The sequence below is a fragment of the Chiloscyllium punctatum genome, chromosome 11, assembly GCF_047496795.1.
Source record: "Chiloscyllium punctatum isolate Juve2018m chromosome 11, sChiPun1.3, whole genome shotgun sequence".
NCBI lineage: Eukaryota > Metazoa > Chordata > Chondrichthyes > Orectolobiformes > Hemiscylliidae > Chiloscyllium > Chiloscyllium punctatum.
In genome coordinates this window covers 2863602-2886150 of record NC_092749.1, presented here as the reverse complement: position 1 = coordinate 2886150, position 22549 = coordinate 2863602, and the positions used below count along the sequence as shown (strand labels likewise).

Below are 22549 nucleotides of genomic sequence, written 5' to 3'. Positions count from 1 at the left end.
GGCCACCCCACCCCCTCTGCCCGTCAGTCTGTCCTTACGATAGCACGTGTAGCCTTGAATATTCATTTCCCAGGCCCTGTCCCCATGAAGCCACGTCTCAGTTATCCCCACAATATTGTATCTGCCAATTTCCAAAAGAGCCTCAAGCTCATCCACCTTGTGTCTAATGCTTCGTGCATTCATATATAGAATTTTTAATTTGTTACTGCTCTCACCCATCCCCTCAACCCTTATTTCACTCAACTTTACAGCATGATGCCTTTTCCAGTTTTCTGCCTCCTTGATACAGTTGTCTTTCTTGACTTCTCTTGTTCTAACTACCCCTTCAATTTCCTTTTTAAACATCCAGCTTGACCCCTGCCCCCCGCTACTTAGTTTAAATGTAGCTGTGTTGCAGCAGAAAACCTGCCTGCCAGAATGCTGATCCCTGATCTATTAAGGTGCAAGCCGTCTCTCTTGTAGAATTTATGGTTACCATAAAATATACCCCAGTGATCCAAGAACTTGAAACCTTGCTTCCTGCACCAGTTCCCCAACCACACGTTCAAGTCCATTATCTCCCGGTTTCTGGCCACACTAGCCCGAGGAACTGGAAGCAAACTGGAGATAACCACCTTGGACATCCTGCTTTTTAGCCTTCTTCCTAGTTCTCCGAAGTCCCGCTGTAGTATGTTCCTCCTCTTCTTCCCGACATCATTTGTGCCGACGTGTACCACCACCTCGGGCTCTTCACCCTCGTCCTTGAGGATGTCCTGCACTCTGTCCGCGATGTCTTTCACTCTAGCACCAGGAAGGCAACACACCATCCTTAAATCCCGTCTGCTGCCACAAAAACCCCGGTCAGTTCCTTTCACGATGGAGTCCCCTATTACCACGGCTCTATGCGATGTCCGACTCTTCCGCTCTGCTTCTGCGGCAACTTTTGATTGACAAACATGGCCGCCTTGCGAACTGGCAGTGTCATCAGACTCTACTGTTTCCAAAAGCTTCAACTTGTTCCTGACAGGTACTTCCCCCGGGGTCTCTGGCACCTGTCTCCTCTCTGCCTTCCTCATCGTCTGCTCTCTTCTGCTCTCTTCTGGCATGATTGGTGTAATAACATCACTGAAGGTCTTGTCCAGAAAGATCTCGTTCTCTCGGATGAGCCTAAGGTCTTCGAGTTCTTTTGTCAGTGCTGCAATATGTTCGGTCAATTGCTGAATGTGCGCACACTTTCCACACATATACGAGCCAGACACACCAGAGTCGTTGACCTGCCACATCAAACACGTAGCGCACTGAACCAGCTGAGCAGTCATGTCTTCACCCTCTTCAACTGTGGCGTAATCTCTTTACTCAACCTCCTTATCAAGATTCCTGAGCTGAAGCCTCACTCTTCGATCTAAACTTCCTTAGACCCTCTTCCTATGGCAAGTCTGTGGACTCTTAATTAAGGTTAGAGGAGGAGGGAGGGAGGGAGGGAGACCCTACTTTGTAGGACCTGGGGTTTAGAACACACCCACTCTAATAACAATCACTTACCTACCCGACCAGCTTTGCGCTCCGTCTGAACTTCCGCCCAGCTCCCGCCGCTCTCTGCTGCGAAAAGGGAGAATGTGCAAACTCCACACAGAGAGTCGCCTGAGGCGGGATGTGAACCTGGGTCTCTGGCACTGTGAGGTAGCAGTGCTAACCACTGTGCCACCGTGCCGCCCCGTCTGGCAGTAATTGGCCAGGTTGGATTTGTCCTGCTTTTTGCGTACAGGACATAACTGGGCAATTTTCCACATTGTTGGGTAGATGCCAGTGTTGTAGCTATACTGGAACAGCTTGGCTCGGGAAGCGGCAAGTTTCCTGTCTCCCTTCTGCTCAGCACATGATACCCTGTTCACTTTCCACAATCCTGTTTGCCCGACCCCATCCCAGTCCCCTCTTTTGATTCATTCCCCTTTTCTCCATCCCATTCCAGCTCACTCTACCTCATTTCCTCACTGTCTATTCCATTCCCTCCTACTCTATCCTATTCCCCCCCTCTATTCCATTCCCTCTATTCTATTCCCACTCCCTCAATCCCATTTTCACCATCTCTATCCCATTACCTCTATCCCATTCCCACTCTCTCTATCCCATTCTCCCACTGTCTATCCCATTCACTCTGTCTCTGTTCCATTCCTTCTATCCCATCCCCCCTTTCTCAATCCAATTCACTCTCCCTCTCTCTCTATCTCATCCCCTTTATCCCATTTTCCCTCTCTCAATCCATTCCCTCCCTGTCTATCCCATTCCTTTCCACTCTATCCCATTTACTCCTTCTCTATCACATTCCCTCCCTATCACATTCCTCTATTTCATTCCCACTCTCTCAATCCCATTTTTGCCCTCTCTATCCCATTCCTCAATCCCATTCATTCTCTCTCTATCCCATTCCATTCCACTCTATCCCATTCCCTCCCTGACTATCCCCTTCCCCCACTCTCTCTAACCCATTCCCTCCCCTCTACCACATTCCCCCCTGTCTCTATCCCATTCCCGCCCTTTCTATCCAATTCCCTTCCACTCTACCCAATTCCTTCCATGTCTATCCCATTCCCACTTGCCCTATCCCATTCTCCCTCTCTCTATCCCATTTCCTCCCTCTTTGTCCCATTCCCTTTATCCCATTACCCCTCTCCCCATCACATTCCCGTCCTCAATCACTCCAGACGATCCAATTATTCCCAAAACCCTGAATTCACGGAACACTGTGAGCCCGTTGGAAGTTATTCAGTGGTTAGCTTTAATGAGATAGTTCCAAATCCCACAACATCAGCATCAGCAGGAAAACCCGTCACAATTTCACTCTGTATTATCAGTTACTTTCAGATCGAGAGTAAATAGCGGAACTATTGACCAATTACAAACTCAAATAAACAGGAGGAAATGCTTAAAATGAAACAAATTCAGAACAAAGACATGAACACAGAGAGGCAGAGCTCGGTGTGGGATTGGAACTGCATGAGGTGGGAGCTGGAGGACCTTCTTGTGGTTCATAAGGAGCACACTGATTGTTGGTGTTGGCTGTTTGAGGAACTCTGGCTCACAGTTTGATGAGCCCAGATCATCAGGGAGGGGGGAGATTTACATGAGAGTGAATTGCTTCAGAAAGCAGCCACACCCCTCAGATTAACAACCTCAAACAGGGTCAGTGGTCAGGGATGAGCTTCTTCAAATGTATTTAAAAGGAAGAGAGAGGTCAAAGTTCACACAGGCCCCTTAGAAAATGAATCTAGGGAAATGGATTTGGGGAAAAAGGAAATGGGAGAGGAGTTAAACAGAAGTTTTGCATCATCTTCATGGTGATGGACACTTTAAACATCCCATTGAGATGAAAGAATATGGGGGGGGGGGGTCGGGGGAGGGAGGAATTAACTACCATCACCATGAGACAAACTAATGGGGCGAAAGGTAGAGAGTGCCCCAGGCCCTGACTTCATCCTAAACAGGGATCTGCAGAGAGACAGTGGGTCCATTGGGTATCAGTTTGAAATAATCCTTGAACAGGAAAACAGCCAATGGGACAGCCCGATACAAAATGGCTGAGCATTCCTGATGAAAGGCTTATGTCCGAAACGTTGACTCTCCTGCTCCTCGGATGCTGCCTGACCCTGCTGTGCTTTTCCAGCATCACACTCTCTCGGCTTTCAGAAGGTGTTTGATGAGGAACCTCACAAAAGGTAAAGTCACAAGATCAGAGCCCGTGATGTTGGAGGGAGAATATTGGTGGGACGAGAGAATTAGCTCATGTGCAGGAAATGGTGAGAGGGGGTAAGGGTCTCTATTACAAGATGGTGCTCCATGACCAGTGGGTTCCACAGGAATCAATACTGGGACCACAGCTATTCACAATGTACATCAATGGCCAAGGAAAAGGAAATGAATGAACGAGAGGAACATTTCCAAATCACGAAAATAGGTGGAAGGGCAGGTTGTGAGAGGGATGCAGTCAGTTGCTGAGAGATGTTGATATGTTCAGTATATAATCATGGCTGATCCTGCACCTCAACACCATATGCCTTCACAATCCTGAAGATCCATTCAAAATGAGAAAACTAACAATTTCAGTTGGGAATTTCCTCAAAAATTGAGCTTCCACAGCCTCTGGGAAACAGAATTCCAAAAGATTCATCTCCCTCCACCCTGGATGAAGAAATTCCTCCGCATCTCAGATTGAAAAGAGCTGTCCCGGAATCCTGGGACTGAGCTCCCTGGTTGGAGATCCCAACGGGAGTAACATTAGATCCACACCTGCCCCATCAATCCCTGTGAGAACGTGAAGGTTTCATGGAGATCTCCTCATTCTTTCAAACACAAGAGAATAATGACACAGTCTCCACAATCTCTCCTTATCGGACAATCCAATAATCCTGGGGTCAGGGACGGTCAGAATAATCTCAGGGTCTGGGAGGGTCAGAGTGCCCAGTAATCTCAGGGTCTGGGAGGGTCAGAGTGCCCAGTAATCCCAGGGTCTGGGAGGGTTTGAGTGCCCAGTAATCTCTGGGTCTGGGAGGGTCAGAGTGCCCAGTAATCTCAGGGTCTGGGAGGGTCAGAGTGCCCAGTAATCTCAGGGTCTGGGAGGGTCAGAGTGCCCAGTAATCTCAGGGTCTGAGAGGGTCAGAGTGCCCAGTAATCTCAGGGTCTGGGAGGGTCAGAGTGCCCAGTAATCCCAGGGTTTGGGAGGGTCTGAGTGCCCAGTAATCTCTGGGTCTGGGAGGGTCAGAGTGCCCAGTAATCTCAGGGTCTGGGAGGGTCAGAGTGCCCAGTAATCTCAGGTTTTATAGAGTCTGGGTTGGATGCTGCTCAGTAATTGGGGAGGTGAGGATCCAGAGAGCCGGTTGCCTGCAGCAGTAGTGATGGATACATCCAGGAGACTATGTGTGTTTGACAGCCGCGTACTCGGAGTCTGGATCAGTCACTGTCTGTATCCTGGGTGGGCGCTGGGTGACCTGTCGGAGTTGGAGTTCAGCGTAATGCACCTGTCCATCACCCTCCTGCAACATCACACAGACATCAGATCTTCAGTGGCACGAGATTTATTGTTAGAAAGGTCTGAATTTAATTCTGTCCGAATAACTTGAATGCTCACTGCCCACTGTCTGTTGAATACGGTGCTCTCCCCCTGCCCATTCCCCCTGTATAATCCCCCTGCCCATTCCCCCTGTATACTCCCCCCTGCCCATTCCCCCTGTATACTCCCCCCTGCCCATTCCCCCTGTATAATCCCCCTGCCCATTCCCCCCATATACTCCCCCCTGCCCATTCCCCCTGTATACTCCCCCCTGCCCATTCCCCCCTATACTCTCCCCCTGCCCATTCCCCCTGTATACTCCCCCCCGCCCATTCCCCCGTATACTCCCCCCCGCCCATTCCCCCGTATACTCCCCCCTGCCCATTCCCCCTGTATACTCCCCCCCGCCCATTCCCCCGTATACTCCCCCCTGCCCATTCCCCTCTGTATACTCCCCCCCGCCCATTCCCCCGTATACTCCCCCCTGCCCATTCCCCCTGTATAATCCCCCTGCCCATTCCCCCCATATACTCCCCCCTGCCCATTCCCCCTGTATACTCCCCCCTGCCCATTCCCCCTGTATACTCCCCCCTGCCCATTCCCCCTGTATAATCCCCCTGCCCATTCCCCCCATATACTCCCCCCTGCCCATTCCCCCTGTATACTCCCCCCTGCCCATTCCCCCCTATACTCTCCCCCTGCCCATTCCCCCTGTATACTCCCCCCCGCCCATTCCCCCGTATACTCCCCCCCGCCCATTCCCCCGTATACTCCCCCCCGCCCATTCCCCCGTATACTCCCCCCTGCCCATTCCCCCCTGTATACTCCCCCCTGCCCATTCCCCCCCTATACTCCCCCCCTGCCCATTCCCCCATATACTTCCCCCCGCCCATTCCCCCGTATACTCCCCCCCGCCCATTCCCCCTGTATACTCCCCCCTGCCCATTCCCCCCATATACTCCCCCCTGCCCATTCCCCCCATATACTCCCCCCCGCCCATTCCCCCATATACTCCCCCCTGCCCTTTCCCCCATGTATACTCCCCCCTGCCCATTCCCCCCATATACTCCCCCCCGCCCATTCCCCCGTATACTCCCCCCCGCCCATTCCCCCATATACTTCCCCCTGCCCATTCCCCCGTATACTCCCCCCCGCCCATTCCCCTCTGTATACTCCCCCCTGCCCATTCCCCCTGTATGCTCCCCCCTGCTCATTCCTCTGTATAATCCCCCCTGCCCATTCCCCTCTGTATACTCCCCCCTGCCCATTCCCCCTGTATACTCCCCCCTGCTCATTCCTCTGTATAATCCCCCCTGCCCATTCACCCCTGTATACTCCCCCCTGCTCATTCCCCCCTGTATACTCCCCCCTGCCCATTCCCCTCTGTATACTCCCCCCTGCCCATTCCCCCCATATACTCCCCCCTGCCCATTCCCCCCTGTATACTCCCCCTGCCCATTCCCCTGTATACTCCCCCCTGCCCATTCCCCCTGTATACTCCCCCCTGCCCATTCCCCCTGTATACTCCCCCTGCCCATTCCCTCTGTATACTCCCCCCTGCCCATTCCCCCCATATACTCCCCCCTGCCCATTCCCCCCTGTATACTCCCCCTGCCCATTCCCCTGTATACTCCCCCCTGCCCATTCCCCCTGTATACTCCCCCCTGCCCATTCCCCCTGTATACTCCCCCTGCCCATTCCCCTCTGTATACTCCCCCCTGCCCATTCCCCCTGTATACTCCCCCCTGCTCATTCCCCTCTGTATACTCCCCCCTGCCCATTCCCCCTGTATACTCCCCCCTGCCCATTCCCCCTGTATACTCCCCCCTGCTCATTCCTCTGTATACTCCCCCTGCCCATTCCCCCTGTATACTCCCCCCTGCCCATTCCCCCTGTATACTCCCCCCTGCCCATTCCCCCTGTATACTCCCCCCTGCCCATTCCCCTGTATACTCCCCCCTGCCCATTCCCCCCCTATACTCCCCCCCTGCCCATTCCCCTCTGTATACTCCCCCCTGCCCATTCCCCCTGTATACTCCCCCCTGCTCATTCCCCTCTGTATACTCCCCCCTGCCCATTCCCCCCTGTATACTCCCCCCTGCCCATTCCCCCCCTATACTCCCCCCCTGCCCATTCCCCCCGTATACTCCCCCCTGCCCATTCCCCCCCTATACTCCCCCCTGCCCATTCCCCCCGTATATTCCCCCCTGCCCATTCCCCTGTATACTCCCCCCTGCCCATTCCCCCCCTATACTCCCCCCCCCTGCCCATTCCCCCCGTATACTCCCCCCTGCCCATTCCCCCCGTATATTCCCCCCTGCCCATTCCCCCGTATACTCCCCCCTGCCCATTCCCCCCGTATATTCCCCCCTGCCCATTCCCCCCTGTATACTCCCCCCTGCCCATTCCCCCCTGTATACTCCCCCCTGCCCATTCCCCCCTGTATCCTGCTCCCTGCCCACCCCTCTACCTGCTGCCTGTTATTTCCTGGAAAAAGTGAGGACTGCAGATGCTGGAGATCAGAGCTGAAAATGTGTTGCTGGAAAAGCGCAGCAGGTCAGGCAGCATCCAAGGAGCAGGAGAATCGACGTTTCGGGCATGAGCCCTTCTTCAGGAATGAGGAGGGTGTGCCCAGCAGGCTAAGATAAAAGGTAGGGAGGAGGGACTTGGGGGAGGGGCGTTGGAAATGCGATAGGTGGAAGGAGGTTAAGGTGAGGGTGATAGGCTGGAGTGGGGGTAGGGGGGCGGAGAGGTCAGAAAGAAGATTGCAGGTTAGGAAGGTGGTGCTGAGTTCGAGGGTTGGGACTGAGACAAGGTGGGGGGAGGGGAAATGAGGAAACTGGAGAAATCTGAGTTCATCCCTTGTGGTTGGACGGTTCCTAGGCGGAAGATGAGGCGCTCTTCCTCCAGCCGTCGTGTTGCTATGGTCTGGCGATGGAGGAGTCCAAGGACCTGCATGTCCTTGGTGCAGTGGGAGGGGGAGTTGAAGTGTTGAGCCACGGGGTGGTTGGGTTGGTTGGTCCGGGTGTCCCAGAGGTGTTCTCTGAAACGTTCCGCAAGTAGGCGGCCTGTCTCCCCAATATAGAGGAGGCCACATCGGGTGCAGCGGATGCAGTAAATGATATCTCCCCCACAGGCACTCACTCTCTCTGGGCCCTGTAGCAGCTGACACTGTGCAGTGTGGTCTGGGATATTTTATTGAAACTCTGACCATGGGGTTAGGAAGATGAACAATTAAACCTGATGTGGAAATTTCCCGAAGCAGTGAACAGGAAGCCTGTGATTGTGGGGCTCTCCTTTCCCCATCGTTTCTTGATCGGTGTCTGGGATGGAAACAGGAAGGGCAGGACAGGACTGTGCTATTCTTCCTGACGGCAGGAGATTGTGGGAGTAATCGTCAGACAAATGGGAGTGAATTGAGCCCGTCTCCCTGGCTGTGGAACCGGTTCCAGGTCTGAGGGCTGATGGGAACACGGTGGGGAGCAGGGAGGACAAACCAATGAGGCTAAAGACCGATAAGTCCCCTGGACCTGATGGCATTCATCCGAGAACATTGAAGGAAGTAACGACCATGGTAGTGAACGCACTGGGAGTAATCTTCCAGGAATCTTTGAAATTTGGAAAAGGCCCAGAGGGTTGGAAAACAACCAACATCCCAACTTTGTCTGGAAATAAAATGGAGCGAAGAACCGGTCAGTCCAGGTCAGTTAGCTTTGGGGGTGTGACAGTGTCAGCGTGCGGAGGATGTTTCCCCTTTGGGGGGAGAGGCTCAGAGCAGACGCCATCATCTCAGAGTAAGGGGTTGCTTTTTAAGACAGAGGTGAGGAATTTCTTCTCAATGAGGATAGTCCATCTGTGGAATGATTTCCTTCATAGTGCTGTCGAGTCGGGGGATTTGGGGTGAGACAGAGTTTTAATCAGGGCAGGGAACCCGAGGGTCATGGGGTACAAGAGGAAAACGGAGCTGAGAATGATCAGATCAACCATCTGCTCACTGAATGACAGAACAGACCTAAGGGGCTGAATGGCCTCCCCCTGTTTGCTTAGATTTATGAAATATCTCCTTCAAAGTCTAATGCTGTTTCTTTGCTGAGTCATGCCTTTTCCCACTTCACTTTAGCCAGCCTTATACCCCCGTCATACCTGCTGTTCAACTTTCTGGAAATAACGTTATTTTCATACTTCTCTGCCTCCAAATTGACATAAAATTGTATCACGTTATGATCACTATTCCCCAGAGGTTCATTTATGATGAGGCCCTTCATTCATCTTGTCCATTGCATATTGCCAGGTCAAAACTCCCTGCTCAGTGTTCGAACACTCTGCTCTTCAGCATTATCCCAAATAAACTCTTGGAATGCATCATCCAAGTTATATTTCCCAAGTTGATTCATCCAATCCACATGAGAATCCAAGGCTCCATCATATCTTCACTAATGCTGTGTCCGAGCGTGTAACAACACGTCGCAGACTATCCACTGCAAACACGAGTAACTCCTTCTATTTCCTAATCCTTACTTGTGTTGTTTGGAATATGAGTCAATATATCAAGCCCACTTGGCGAAAGTGCACCATTTTGTGCTATTTGGAGGCTCCCTGGATTGCAAAAAGCTTCTTGTCATGTGATCTCTTGGAAATAATGATAACAATTTAATTTTTGCTGTGGCTTAGCAAATCTTTTAAGGAGATGAGAGGTGGGGTTATTACCTTCATCATTGGAAAAACTTGCCTCAAAAAGACTGGAGATCTCATGCTTAGACCCATCGAGTCATACACCTTCAGTCTGACCAGTCCTTGCTGACCACAGCCCCAAACTAAACTAATCCCACCTGCCTGTACCTGGCCCATATCCCTCTGAAACATTTCTTATTCGTGCACTTATCTGAAATGCAACTGTGTCCCATTCGCCACTTGCTGTGGACATTCATTTCACACATGAACCACTCTCTGTGCAAAGTAATTGCCCCTCCTGTCTTTTGTAAATGTTTCTCCTCTCACCCCTAGTCTTGAACTCCCCCACCCTAGGGTAAAGACACCTACCATTCACCTTATTGATGCCCCTCATGATTTTATAAACTCAATGAGGTCACCCCTCAGCCTTCTACACACCAGTGAGAAAAGCCCAAGTGAATCCAGCCTCATCTTTTACCCCAAACTCTCCATTCTATAACAGGACGACCAGAATGGGACACAGTGCTCAAGAAGGGACCTCAACGTAACCTCCCAATGCCTATACTCAAAGCTCTGAGCAATGAAGGCAAGTGTACTAAATACCTTCATAACCACCCTGTCAACATGTGATGCAAACTTCAAAGAGTGATGTCTCTGAAGCCCTCAGTCTCTCTGTTCCACAACCCTACCCAAGGCCAGACCAGTAATTGACTGTAGCTCCATATCATTCCTTGGCACCCTCTGAGGATTTAATGTTCTGTTCTCCTCTGAGGAAAAATGGGATTAGTCTCATCAGGTCCTTGTTGGCTGTCACAGATATGAGGAGCGAAAGGGCCTCCTTCTGTGTTGTAACCATCGATGAGTCGATAATGAACTCTATTTACCTGCTCCATCTTTATTTGCTTGCGAAACATGCCTTTTGGTTTACATTGAGCAAAACGATGACAGCGACGATGAGAAACAGCAGGAGAAGCAAGAGACGGCCCAGAAAAATCGGGAATAAATCTGCAATCTGAGCCTCTGCAAAAGATGAACAAGGTGTAAACATGGAGCAGGTTGAAGGAGAAACATGTGGTCACTACTGATGGGCAGTGATCATTGTAAGGCAGAACACGACAACATCTCAAACAGAGGACCCAACATCCAAATTAACTAAAACATGGACAGGATCAAACTTAGAGAAAGAAAATCATGTTTAACCCTTGTTACAGCTAAAGAGGAGCCACTGGATAGACTGGGTTTAGATTTCCAGAAGGCATTCGATAAGGGGCGACGTCAAACATTAGTGTGGAATTCAAACACTGATGGTGTCCAGACTAACATATCGGTATGGATCAAAGATCAGCTGGCAAATAGAGATTAGGGGTCATTTTTGTTTGGTAAATTATAGCGTGTGGTGTACCAATCTAAACAAAATCTAAATACAATACATCCACTGGTTCACCTTTATCTCCAACACCAACTTATTTCTTCAAAGATCTCCAATAAATTAGTTAAACATGATTTTCCTTTTGAAAACCACTTTGGCCCTGCCAGATTACCTTAAACATTTCCAAGTGCTTTGTTCTAACAGTTAACAGCTGGAAGGGTCAAAATGGTCCACGTGTTAAAGTGGGGTCAGTCAAGGGAGGAAAGGTCATATGTTTTGCAGAGTAATGGGATTAACAAGAGCGTAATATAATGGGAGTGTACAAGGATGGGATGATGCCATGAGTGTTGCAGGGTTCTGGTGAGAGAAGGGGGATGGGATCTGAGCTGTTGTTGAGAGAATGTGGATCAATCAGGTTGGAATGGAAGGGATCCTGGAGAATCTCCCGTGGCCTCCAGCATCATTACTTTGGGATGCATTCTACAATTAGACCTCACACACATCAATGGAACATAGCAGCAGCAGAATAGGCATCGTATTCAGCAACTGGAGAGGGCCTCGTGGTTAGGAGGCAAAGAGAAATTGTCCCAAGACTGAGCAGGGCTCACCCAGACATTGAGGGTGTAACAGCCTGCAGGAACACAGAGCCGGAAAGGCAGCTGTATGTCCCGACCTGTAACAGTGTGCAGCAGGAAAGCACAGTCACAGGTGAGGGGATAGATCTGGTGAGGTCTAACCTAATACCACCCCACACCTACCCCACCCCAGCTCTACCTGCAGCCCCTAAACCCCCAAACCTCAGAGCCAGACCAAAGGTGGGATTTTCACAAAGTATGGGCCAGTTTAAAACAAAAGGAAAGATTATTCAGAGAATTGGGACATTCTCTGAATAAGGCCCAGTCACAAGGCCAGGGAATACAATCCCTTTTTTTGGATAAACCAACAATTCTGGACAGAAATACTGAAGACGCACCTTCCAACAACAGGCCAATAGCCGATTGGGGAAGTGGTCTGTATGACCCGACTTGAAATCTCATAATCCTGATGCTAATTCTTATTTTGAACAGGCCTTTGAGAATTTTCAGGACTTTTTTGGATCATTCTATTCATTCATAAAATTGCCGGATCTCTCTTCGTTCAGTGAATAACGACAAACTGTCGGCTTTGTGTTCACATGTTTGCTCCAGTTTGGAGGACAATGACAGAACGCAGTGATGTCTGGACGCAGGGAAGTCTTTTTAAAGGAGAAAGTGAGCACTACAGATACTGGAGATGAAAGCTGAGAGAGTGGTGCTGGAAAAGTACAGCAGGTCAGGCACCATCCGAGGAGCAAGGGAATTGATGTTTCGGGCAAAAGCCCTTCATCAGGAATTTGGTAAATCAGGAATTCCCGATGAAGGGCTTTTGCCCTAAACATTGATTCTCTTGCTCCTTGGATGCTGCCTGACCTGCTGTGCTTTTCCAGCACCACACTCTCAAAGCCTGTTTAAAGTCAAACCCCGTGGTTTTATTGATTTAGAACAATGTTTTTGTCCAAGAAACACTTTGGAACTGTGCTTTCAGGATCATTTAACTCCCGTGTTATGTAATTGGTTGAGCAGTCTCTTTTTTCCGAAGGGACACATGGAACATGCTCAAAGTGCACAGGTCTTATAGATGGTCTGAAGGCTGTGAGGGGGAAAAGATGAAATGAAATTCTTGGAATAGCAATCGGTAACTTTTACGCAATGCAATTTAGGAAATGGTGCTCAAAAATAAAAATAAATTAATAATCTCAGAGTCTTTATGAGTAATGAACAGACTGCTGCAGAAGGACAAAGACCTAAAAAAACAAATTAATTTTTCTCAGTATTTTTTACAGAAATAATTATCAAAAATTCAAACCAAATTACCTGAATTCTATGTGAATGCGGAAGGCATTCAAAGAAACCGATCCGAAACAGAAACAACTTTGCAGAGCTCAGATCTTGTGGTAACGATCGAGCTAAGGCTGACGGATTGACAAGATTCAGGAGACAGTGGGGAGAAAGCAAATTGAGGTCCGTACATGAATGAGGGATCTCGGGGTAGATATCCATAACTCCCCGAAAGAGGCAATGCAAGTGGATAAGACGGTGAACAAGGCATATGGCACACTTGCCTTCTGTGTTCGGGACATTGAATATAAACATTGGTAAGTCATGTTGCAGTTGTTAAAAACTTGGATGAGGCCACATTTGGAATATTACACACAATCCTGGTCACCACATAATAGAATGTCATGCATGTTTAACTTTCAACAATTTGTCTTTGGATTGTCTGACGTGTAAACAGTAACATCACGACAAGGAAACTGGTCTCAGGATGTGAATGTACAGCACAGGTAATCTCACTGAAGGGTGAAGAAATTAGTGGGATACGGACAGAGGTGGATGTATACATTACAATGTGTAAATTCAATGTTAAATCACACTCAAAAACAAAGAGATGAGGAAAAGGAAACAAAGATCAAAATAAGAGACAGAGAGCAAAAGGCGGGAGTAAAATAAAATAACGAAAGAGCTTGTGTTTCCACCATCTCCAACCAGTTAAACCTGAAAGAGAGTTTGCATGTTGCCGCGTTAATCTTTAATGCCTGCCACATTGTTAAAAAGGTAGTTAGAATGAATGAATTAAAATGTGAATTTCTGTGGGGAGATGAGTTGAAACCTCCCAGACACAAACAGCCAATTCACACTCTTATTCCATCTCAGCAGCAGCACAGAAAGTGACTGTTCCTGCTGTTCCTGTCCCATTGATCCAGGATCCCCCAGTGTAACATCAACAAGGTGAGGACCTGAGCACTGGGAGGTACAACCTAAACCGTTTGGTGTAGGGCTTCCTTTGATATCTCGAAGTGCTTCAGTATGAAACGGCTCGATGGTTTTTACAGGTTTTTGTACCTGTCATTATTGAGATTTTATTATTTTTATCATTTCTGTTGGGAAACTTACAACCTCATCAGAAAGAAATCAGATTAGATTCCCTACAGTGTGGAAACAGGTCCATGTTCACACTGACCCTCCGAAGAGTAACCCACCCAGACCCATTTCCCCCTGATTTATGCACCTATCACTGTGGGTAATTTAGCATGGCCAAACCACCCTAAATCTGCACATCATTGGACTGTGGGAGAAAGCCCACACAGACTCAGGGAGAACGTGCAAACTCTACACAGACAGTCACTCGAGGCTGGAATCGAACCCAGGTCCCTGGCGCTGTGAGGCAGCAGTGCTAACCACTGAGCCACTGTACCACCCCTGTGCTCTGTCAATGTCCTATCTTTAGTTCTGTCCCGACAGGACCTCATGCTGATGTGTTTCTTTTATTTGACTTATTTTTCTAACCAATCTATTTATGAATGTTATTACACACTTCTGGAATAGGTGGGACTTGAACCTGAGACTCCCAGCCTATGGGTAGGGACACTACCACATGGACCCCTCATGCAGCTGATTAATCAAATTCTCAGTTGGCCACAGCTGATGCAAGTTGGTCTTCAATTTCTTTCTGATTTTCTGCTGTACGCCCTGAGCCACTGCCAGTGGGTATGTGAGCTATACCCATGCCCAGTATCCCTGGCAGTGCCATCATTCCATCCTGGTCAATCGGATTTTTTGGGCTGGTTGGATGCCCCCAGGGGCCTGGTCCATCGCATTCACACACAGCATTCCAGCAGGACATGAATGGGGAGACTTTCAGGGCTCTCAGGACAAGGAGGGGGTGGAGATGGGGAAGGAGGGTGTGTGGGAGTGGGTGTGGTGCAGGAGTGTGGGGGAGTGGTGAGGGGGTGTGGGGGTTTTGGGGAGTGGTGAGGGGGTGTCAGGTGTAGGGGTCAGCAGGGAGAGGTGGGGAGAGTGTGCTGTCTGTGCCCAGCCATTGTAACACTGTCACAGGCCAGAGCAGGCAGTGTCCTGTCTCTCTCCAGGGAGCCCTGCAGCACCTCAGGTGCCTCCTGGAATTGGGACCATTCAGTTGTGAGCTCCAACAGGCATTCCCAATACCAATGTGCTGCAGGGAGACTCAGATCCTCAATGGCATTCCTAATGTCAACATTCTGCACTGAGACCCAGCTCTCCAATGGCCTTCCTAATGCCAATGTACTGCACTGAGACCCAGCTCCCCCCATAGCCTTCCCGATTGCCAACGTGCTGCACTGAGACCCAGCTCCCCAATGGACTTCTCAATGCCAACATGCTGCACTGCTATATAATACCCCAAAAGCCTTCTCAATGCTAACGTGCTGCACCAAGACCCAACTCCTCAATTGCCTTCTCAATACCAACGTGCTGCATCAGGACACTGCTCCCCAATGGTCTTCCCAATACCAATGTACTGCACTGTGACACAGCTCCCCAATGGCCTTCCCAAAGCCAACTTGCTGCACTGAGACCTATCTACCCAATAGTCTTCCCAATGCCAAAGTGCTGCAGTGAGACCCATCTCCCCAATGGCCTTCCCAATGCCAAAGTGCTGCAGTGAGACCCATCTCCCCAATAGCCTTCCCAATGCCAAAGTGCTGCAGTGAGACCCATCTCCCCAATGGTCTTCCCAATGCCAATGTGCTGCACTGAGACACAGCTCCCCAATGGGTAAAAACAATGACTGCAGATGCTGGAAACCAGATTCTGGATTAGTGGTGCTGGAAGAGCACAGCAGTTCAGGCAGCATCCAAGTAGCTTCGAAATCGATGTTTCGGGCAAAAGCCCTTCATCAGGAATAAAGGCAGTGAGCCTGAAGCGTGGAGAGATAAGCTAGAGGAGGGTGGGGGTGGGGAGAAAGTAGCATAGAGTACAATGGGTGAGTGGGGGAGCACACGCACACTCACAGAGTCACCCGCACGCACACGTGCACACACACATATATGCACGTGCACCCGCACGCACGACTTACTGATATTCAGCTGGGTCCCAGTCCCGTACACATTGGGCAACACTTTACAGTAATACACAGTCGCATCTTCAGGCTGAATGTTTGTGATTGTTAGTGTAGCAACAAGCCCGGCGTTATTTCTGGTCAAATTAAAATGGCCCTGAAAATCTTTATTCATGAGCACATCTCCATTTGCAAGGTGTGTCACAATCCTTTGATAACCTGTCAGACTGCGTCGGTACCAGTACACATCTGTCACCCCCAAATCGATATCCTGCATAGAGCAGTGTAACTGGGCAGTTTGACTCACTCTGACATTCAGTATCGGTGTCTGAGTGAGCACAGGAAATCTTCCACCTGGAACAGAAACAAATCGAGAGATCAGATCCAGAAAGCAGCATTGGGCCTGTTAAAAGGGATGGTCCGTTGAGCTCAGACACAGTATTTACAAACAAGAATAGTCTGGAAGACTGTCACAGAACGCTACTTTAATCTCACCTTTAAAAATCACACAACACCAGGTTATAGTCCAACAGGTTTAATTGGAAGCACACTCGCTTTCGGAGCGACGCTCCTTCATCAGGTGATTGTGGAGGGCTCGATCGTAACACAGAATTTATAACAAAAATTTACAGTGTGATGTAACTGAAATTATACATTGAAAAATTGATTGTCTGTTAAGCCTTTCATCTGTTAGAATGCAGTGATAATTTCACTTCTTTCATGTGTAAATCACAAAACCCTTTGTTTTAAGTTGTATTCTTGGGTTAGCTGTTAACAATGGTGATAGCTAGACAATATGTTGAAGGTGTTAGCCCCCTGTGTTCAGTGGTTAGCATTGCTGCCTCACAGCGCCAGAGACCTGGGTTCAATTCCCGCCTCAGGCGACTGTCTGTGTGGAGTTTGCACATTCTCCCCGTGTCTGCGTGGGTTTCCTCCGGGTGCTCCGGTTTCCTCCCACAGTCCAAAGACTTGCAGGTCAGGTGAATTGACCAGGGTAAATTGTCCGTAGTGTGAGGTGAAGGGGTAAATGTAGGGGAATGGGTCTGGGTGGGTTGCACTTTGGAGGGTCGGTGTGGACTTGTTGGGCCGAAGGGCCTGTTTCCACACTGTAACTAATCTAATCTAATGAAGGAAACAAGCAGTTAACTGAGAAGTTCGACAGAGAGAAGGAAAGCTTATGTGAGAAAGTGACAGAAGAGGAGGAAGGAAGCAGGTAAATGTGTTGCACATGGGCCAGTCTCCGAGCTGATGTGAGAGGTTTACTGAGAATTACAAGGTTCAGACACTGAGTGAGATGTGACCACTCAGACTGTGACCAAACTGAATAAACAATGCCCAAATTTGCAGGCTGCTGTGAAAGGTCTGAAGGCAGAGAACGTAGACGATCTGTGGCTGATCACTCAAAGTGCCAGCAGGAGAGAAATACTTTAAAATCTCAGCTGCCATTCCCAAAAGGTATGAGGTGTGCATTGGGGCCAGTTCAGTCTGAGGGAGATGGGGATCACAGAGTGAACCAGGTGGAGCTGGAAGAGAATGAAGGCAGTGGGCTGCATGTGGGAATAACTGGGGACTCTCACCACCCCTTTCCAGAGGCAATGTGCCCCTCAATACCCCCACCCTGAGGAATCCTGTCACCACGAGTCACAGGCAGTTACTGACACAAGCCTCGCTTCTGGGAGCACAGTTAGGGGAAGGCACTAAAAAAGATCAGCACTTTTAAAACCCACTGCAAATCCTTTTATGGTTTTAGAAAGGATTCATCAGCAAAGGCTTTCACAGGAGCTGGATGATGGGGGAAAGTAACAGGAATGGGAATGTGAGTGAGCAGGGATCAGGGATCAGGGATCAGGGACAGGGATCAGGGACAGAGATCAGGGACAGGGATCAGGGACAGGGACAGGGATCAGGGATCAGGGATCAGGGATCAGGGATCAGAGATCAGGGACAGGGACAGGGATCAGGGATCAGGGACAGGGACAGGGACAGGGATCAGGGATCAGGGACAGGGATCAGGGACAGGGATCAGGGATCAGGGACAGGGATCAGGGACAGGGATCAGGGACAGGGACAGGGATCAGGGATCAGGGATCAGGGATCAGAGATCAGGGACAGGGATCAGGGATCAGGGACAGGGATCAGGGACAGAGATCAGGGACAGGATCAGGGACAGGGACAGGGATCAGGGATCAGGGACAGGGATCGGGGACAGGGATCAGGGATCAGAGATCAGGGACAGGGATCAGGGATCAGGGACAGGGATCAGGGACAGGGATCAGGGATCAGGGATCAGGGACAGGGATCGGGGACAGGGATCAGGGATCAGAGATCAGGGACAGGGATCAGGGACAGGGACAGGGATCAGGGATCAGGGATCAGGGATCAGGGATCAGAGATCAGGGACAGGGACAGGGATCAGGGACAGGGATCAGGGATAGGGATCAGGAATGGGGCATGGACAGAGATCAGTGATATCTGACAGATCCCCAGGGCAGTCAGTGTAAATGATCCAGTGATATCGGACAGATCCCCAGGGCAGTCAGTGTAAATGATCCAGTGATATCTGACAGATCCCCAGGGCAGTCAGTGTAAATGATCCAGTGATATCGGACAGATCCCCAGGGCAGTCAGTGTAAATGATCCAGTGATATCTGACAGATTCCCAGGGCAGTCAGTGTAAATGATCCAGGGATATCTGACAGATTCCCAGGGCAGTCTGTGTAAATGATCCAGGGATATCGGACAGATTCCCAGGACAGTCAGTCTAAATGATCCAGTGATATCCGACAGATTCCCAGGGCAGTCAGTGTAAATGATCCAGTGATATCGGACAGATTCCCAGGGCAGTCAGTGTAAATGATCCAGTGATATCTGACAGATTCCCAGGGCAGTCAGTGTAAATGATCCAGGGATATCTGACAGATTCCCAGGGCAGTCTGTGTAAATGATCCAGGGATATCGGACAGATTCCCAGGGCAGTCTGTGTAAATGATCCAGTGATATCTGACAGATTTCCAGAGCAGTCAGTGTAAATGATCCAGTGATATCAGACAGATTCCCAGGGCAGTCTGTGTAAATGATCCAGTGATATCTGACACATTCCCAGGGCAGTCTGTGTAAATGATCCAGTGATATCTGACAGATTCCCAGGGCAGTCTGTGTAAATGATCCAGTGATATCTGACACATTCCCAGGGCAGTCAGTGTAAATGATCCAGTGATATCGGACACATTCCCAGGGCAGTCTGTGTAAATGATCCAGTGATATCTGACACATTCCCAGGGCAGTCAGTGTAAATGATCCAGTGATATCGGACACATTCCCAATGCAATGTAACTGACCAGAGGAGTGAGTGTAAAATCTGATATAAAGATACCTTACCTTGTACAGATACAGTAATCCTCTGTCTGCTTTTGGTCATGTTCTTTCCAACAATATCACAATAATACTGTCCATTGTCGCTGCTCTCTATGTCTTTGATGGTGAGAATGTAGCTGTTATGTTTGAGATCTCTGAAAGATTGGAATTTCTCATTGCTGCTGTGACCTTTGGTAACCCCGTCCGATTGGGAATGTGTCAGGATCTCAGGGGTGGAAGCTGATGTTGCCATATTCCACGTTACACCAAGGTGTTGCACACTGCCATTTACGATAGCACATTGTAACTGCACTGACCTGCCCACTGCGACTATGATTAGATTCGGACTGAGAATAACCTTTGGATTTGTCATCATTCCTGAGGGATTTAAACATGAGAATAAAACAGGGAAAACAGCCAATCAGCCGACAGGATTTTCTGAGAGTTTCATCAAACCTCCTGTCTCTCCATGAGGTTGACGACCAATCAGCTGTCTCCCCCTCCCCCCTCCCTCATTGCCCCACAACGGGAGCTTTTATCTTTGAGCTAACAGTGACACTGGCTGCTTCAGACACCAAAAGAGGCCATTCATCCCATTGTGACAGAACTATCCCATACCTCCCCCTATCACTGAGCTGCTCTTTCCCCTTTGACCTTTCGCTCTGCTGCCCTGAAAGGTTTTGAGCAGGTCTTGATGAATGAGCCTCCAGCTCCCTCTCAGGCTGAGTGTTCCCCATCACAACCTCCCACTGCTTCCCAAACCAAGCCTCAGTCTCCCTCCTGCTCTTTTTTCCCGAAGCTCTGAGGGGGAACAGAGTCACTGAGCAGGGAGCTCAGAACAGATTAGCAGCGCCTTCAGAGGCAGCACAACAAGGACTGCTTTTGTATCTGCTGCTGTGTGAGCACAGAGAGAGAGAGACAAAGAGAGAGGAGGGGGGAGAGAGAGAGAGGGGGGGGGGAGAGGGAGAGAGAGACAGAGAGAGGGAGAGACAGAGAGAGAGAGAAGGAGAGAGGGAGAGAGAGAGACAGAGAGAGGGAGTGACAGAGAGAGAGAGAAGGTGAGAGGGAGAGAGAGTGACAGAGAGAGAGAGAGAAGGAGAGAGGGAGAGAGTGAGGGGGGGAGAGGGAGAGAGAGACAGAGAGAGGGGAGAGACGGAGAGAGAGAGAAGGAGAGAAGGAGAGAGAGGGAGAGAGACAGAGACAGAGTGAGAGGGAGAGAAGAGAGACAAAGAGAAAGAAAGGGAGAGAGAGAGAGAGAGAGACAAAGAGAGAGGAGGGGGGAGAGAGAGAGAGAGAGGGGGGGGGAGAGGGAGATAGAGAGACAGAGAGAGGGAGAGACGGAGAGAGAGAGAAGGAGAGAGGGAGAGAGAGAGACTGAGAGAGAGAGAGAAGGAGAGAGGGAGAGAGAGAGAGACAGAGAGAGAGAGAGAGAGACAGAGTGAGAGGGAGAGAGAGAGAGAGAGACAGAGAGAGAGACAGAGAGACTGACAGAGAAGAGAGACAGAGAGAGAGAAAGGGAGAGAGAGAGAGAGAGGGGGGGGGGAGAGGGAGAGAGAGACAGAGAGAGGGAGAGACGGAGAGAGAGAGAAGGAGAGAGGGAGAGAGAGAGAGACACAGAGAGAGAGAGAGAGAGAGAAGGAGAGAGGGAGAGAGAGAGACAGAGAGAGGGAGAGAGAGACACACAAAGAGAGAGAGAAGGAGAGAGGGAGAGAGAGAGACAGAGGGAGAGAGAAGGAGAGAGGGAGAGCGAGAGGGGGGGGGGGGGGGGGGGGGGGGGGGGAGAGGGAGAGAGAGACAGAGAGAGGGAGAGAGACAGAGACAGAGTGAGAGGGAGAGAAGAGAGACAGAGAGAAAGAAAGGGAGAGAGAGAGAGAGAGACAGAGAGGCAGAGAGAGGGAGAGACAGAGGGAGGGACAGACAGACAGAGAGGGAGAGTGGGAGAGAGAGGGAGAGACGGAGAGAGACAGAGAGATGACAAAGAGAGAGACAGAGAGAGAGTGGGAGAGAGAGACAGAGACAGAGAGACAGAGAGAGGGAAAGAGAGAGAGACAGAGACAGAGAGAGAAAGACGGAGACAGAGAGAGGGAGAGAGAGTGAGACAGAGACAGAGCGAGAGAGAGTGGGAGAGAGAGGGAGAGACGAAGAGAGAGACAGAGAGATGACAGAGAGAGAGACAGAGAGAGACAGACAAGAGAGAGAGACAAAGAGAGAGAGAAGGAGAGAGAGAGAGAGAGACTGAAAGAGACAGACAGACAGAGAGAAGGAGAGACAGAGAGAGAGAGAGGGAGACAGAGAGTGAGAGAGAGAGGGGGAAGAGGGAGAAGAAGACAGAGAGAGGGAGAGACGGAGAGAGAGCGAAGGAGAGAGGGAGAGAGAGGGAGAGAGAGAGGGGGAAGAGGGAGAGGGAGACAGAGAGAGGGAGACACGGAGAGAGAGCGAAGGAGAGAGGGAGAGTGAGAGACAGAGACAGAGAGAGGGAGAGGTAAAAACAATGACTGCAGATGCTGGAAACCAGATTCTGGATTAGTGGTGCTGGAAGAGCACAGCAGTTCAGGCAGCATCCAAGTAGCTTCGAAATCGATGTTTCGGGCAAAAGCCCTTCATCAGGAATAAAGGCAGTGAGCCTGAAGCGTGGAGAGATAAGCTAGAGGAGGGGGGGGTGGGGAGAGAGTAGCATAGAGTACAATGGGTGAGTGGGGGAGGGGATGAAGGTGTTAGGTCAAGGAGGAGAGGATGGAGTGGATAGGTGGAAAAGAAGATAGGCAGGTAGGACAAGTCCGGACAAGTCATGGGGGCAGTTACTGAGCTGGAAGTTTGGAACAAGGGTGAGGTGGGGGAAGGGGAAATGAGGAAACTGTTGAAGTCCACATTGATGTCCTGGGGTTGAAGTGTTCCGAGGCGGAAGATGAGGCGTTCTTCCTCCAGGCGTCTGGTGGTGAGGGAGCAGCGGTGAAGGAGGCCCAGGACCTCCATGTCCTCAGCAGAGTGAGAGGGGGAGTTGAAATGTTGGGCCACGGGGCGGTGTGGTTGATTGGTGCGGGTGTCCCAGAGATGTTCCCTAAAGCGCTCTGCTCGGAGGCGTCCAGTCTCCCCAATGTAGAGGAGACCACATCGGGAGCAACGGATACAATAAATGATATTAGTGGATGTGCAGGTAAAACTTTGATGGATGTGGAAGGCTCCTTTAGGGCCTTGGATAGAGGTGAGGGAGGAGGTGTGGGGCGCAGGTTTTACAGTTC

General features: G+C 50.1%; 1 protein-coding gene across 1 annotated transcript in view; it reads right to left on the bottom strand.

Moving 5' to 3' along the window:
- Window positions 1-2731: 2731 nt before the first annotated feature.
- The window catches only part of LOC140482680 (uncharacterized), a 28073-nt gene continuing 8255 nt past the window's right edge, over window positions 2732-22549 (bottom strand). Inside the window, exons 2-5 of the mRNA XM_072580191.1 lie at window positions 19335-19688; window positions 15975-16310; window positions 10579-10714; window positions 2732-5006 (exon numbers count right to left, since the gene is read on the bottom strand). Coding sequence (XP_072436292.1) covers window positions 10590-10714; window positions 15975-16310; window positions 19335-19688 — 815 coding nt within the window. The 3' untranslated portion in view covers window positions 2732-5006; window positions 10579-10589. The remainder of the gene's footprint in view (window positions 5007-10578; window positions 10715-15974; window positions 16311-19334; window positions 19689-22549) is intronic.